Here is a 2,500-nt window from a genome sequence, read left to right on the forward strand (position 1 = left end):
ATTTCCAGATTTTGATTAGTTATATTTACTTATTAACGCTATATTTTCCTGGAATCATTTTTTGGTATTGATGAGTACTGGATAGGAAGAGGAGAAAGAGGAGGAAGAAGAGGAAGAGTAGGAAAAGAGGGAAAGAGAAAGAGGGAAAGAGAAAGAGGATGAAGGAGGAGGAGTAGGATGAAGGAGGAGGAGGGATGAAGGAGGAGGAGGGATGAAGGAGGAGGAGGGAAGAGGGAGGAGGAGGGAAGAGGGAGGAGGAGGAAGGAGGAGGAGGGAAGAGGGAGGAGGAGGAGGGAGGAATATCAAGGTGTATTGTATGAGATGGCAAAACTGAGATTGGGCCTTTAGTGGGCAAAGGTCGTTTCCATAATTCAACGAAAACTTCTGAAAAAATAAATAGAGTACAAGTTTTGCCAGTTACAGGCTGCTGGCAACAATAACTAGAATACTTTTTAAAAGTAAAAAGAAGATAAAAAATGAATTAATTATCAGCAGAGTTGAAGGCACGAATTCAAGATATGGGGAAGACGAGACCAGGAGAGTATGAACAGATGAAGTGTTAAGCTCCAAGACATCACAAGAACAGAAGTCTGATATTCTTGAAGAAGAAAATCTTTCATGAATGAGGCAGAGGAGGAGGAGGAAGAGAAGAGGAAAAGGAGGAGGAAGAGTAACAGGAAGAGGTTTTGGTGGAGGAGGAAGAGGAGTAGGAGGAGGAGGAGGAAAAGTAGCAGGAAGGGGCTGTGGTAGAGGAGGAGGAGGAGGAGGAGGAGGAGGAAAAGCAGGTAAAGGTGAAAATGTACAAGAACAAACCCAAGGCTTAAACTAGATACAGTACCGAGACTCCTACGGAAAGGAAATGGCAAAAGTGGTTTGGAGGAGGAGGAGGAGGAAGAGGAGGGAGGGAAGGTAGAAGCAGGGGGATGGGAGAGGACAAACATTTCAAGCACAGTGATAAGAAACAAACCCCAAACAAAAAGTTTATGCCTAGACCAAGACGGAGGAAAATCGGATAGGGAAAGCAGCGGAGAAGGTGAAGGTGAAGGTAAGAGAAGCAGCAGGTGGTAGAAGAGGTGGTGGTGATGGTGGTGGTGGTGGTGGTGGTGGAAAAGTGTGACAGAAATTAGACGTCTACCGGACGTTCTTGTCTACGTCTACAGGCCGCCATCCCCGCTTTAAGCAATCCATCCATCCATCCATCCATCCAGTTCAGCCAGCCAGCCAGTCGTGCAAAAGGAGGCAATGGGTAGGTTACCGATGGAGCGAGTCAGTGCCGCTCCAACCAGGGCTCGAACCGTCAGCTTCACAATACGGCATCTGCAAGCGGGACCCCGGCTATACTTCAACACGTCGTCACGTGTGGGAAGGGGGACTGGGGGCGGGGGAGTGGGGGCGGGGGACTGGGACGGGGGACTGGGCCCAACTGGGGACTGGGGGCGGGGGACTGGGACGGGGGACTGGGACAGGGGACTGAGACGGGGTACTGGGGGCGGGGGACTGGGGCGGGGGACTGGGGGCGGGGGACTGGGACAAGGGACTGGGACGGGGGACTGGGGGCGGGGGACTGGGGACGGGGGACTGGGGACGGGGGACTGGGGGCGGGGGACTGGGGGCGGGGGACTGGGGGAGGGGGACTGGGGGCGGGGGACTGGGGGCGGGGGACTGGGGGCGGGGGACTGGGGGCGGGGGGCGGGGATGGGTAGGGTAAGGAGATGGGGATAAAGTCGGGATGAGGGACGAAAGTTGGGAGGTGTGGAAAAGATTGGGATAGAATGTATGGGGGGGGGTGAGCGAGTGGGGGTTGGGTACGGGGGACGAAATTTGGGATGAGAGGAGGTGTGAAGGCTATTGTGGGGGGAGGAGGTGGGCAGCTGGTGTGAGAGGTGGGGGAGGGGTGGGCAGCTGAAGCAAGTGTGGGGTGGGGAGGGATGGGCAGCTGGTGTGAGAGGTGGGCAGCTGAAGCAAGTGTGGGGTGGGGAGGGATGGGCAGCTGGTGTGAGGGGCTGCTAGTGAGAGTGTTGGGAAGGAGCGGGGAGGGGTGAGGAGAAATGGGGAAGAAGAGGAGCTGAAATGGGGAAGAAGAGGAGCTGAAATGGGGAAGAAGAGGAGCTGAAATGGGGGAGGGAGAGGGGGCCCGAGGGGCTTCAAGAGGGGACGGGAAAGGTGGACGGATACAGTGGGTGGGGTGGGGTGGGGTGGAGTGGGGCCAGTTCGTAGGGCAGGTCAGGAGCAATTTAGTGATGGCTGAGGAGGTAGGAGGAGGAGGAGGAGGAGAGAACGAATAAGGGAGAGCAAAGGGGGTGACAGCGGTGATGGGAGATCGAAAAGCGGAGGAGGGAGCGGATAGGGGGAGAGGGCGGACAGGGGGAGGGAGCAGACAGGGGGAGGGAGCAGACAGGGGGAGGGAGCAGACAGGGGGAGGGAGCAGACAGGGGGAGGGAGCAGACAGGGGGAGGGAGCAGACAGGGGGAGGGAGCAGACAGGGGGAGGGAGCAGACAG

The 2,500-nt window shown here is 56.4% G+C and overlaps 1 protein-coding gene across 3 annotated transcripts in view; it reads right to left on the reverse strand.

Annotated features, from left to right (window-relative positions):
- The window catches only part of LOC143036769 (protein kinase C-binding protein NELL1-like), a 458,642-nt gene that overhangs the window by 14,406 nt on the left and 441,736 nt on the right, over window positions 1-2,500 (reverse strand). The window contains exon 14 of one of the 3 annotated variants that reach the window (XM_076204496.1): window positions 1,256-1,317. The exons of the other annotated variants lie outside the window; for them this stretch is intronic. Coding sequence (XP_076060611.1) covers window positions 1,256-1,317 — 62 coding nt within the window. The remainder of the gene's footprint in view (window positions 1-1,255; window positions 1,318-2,500) is intronic. 3 annotated transcript variants of the gene reach the window in all.

Source organism: Oratosquilla oratoria, chromosome 2 (genome assembly GCF_046742065.1).
Source record: "Oratosquilla oratoria isolate Oo_2021 chromosome 2, ASM4674206v1, whole genome shotgun sequence".
NCBI classification, from domain to species: domain Eukaryota; kingdom Metazoa; phylum Arthropoda; class Malacostraca; order Stomatopoda; family Squillidae; genus Oratosquilla; species Oratosquilla oratoria.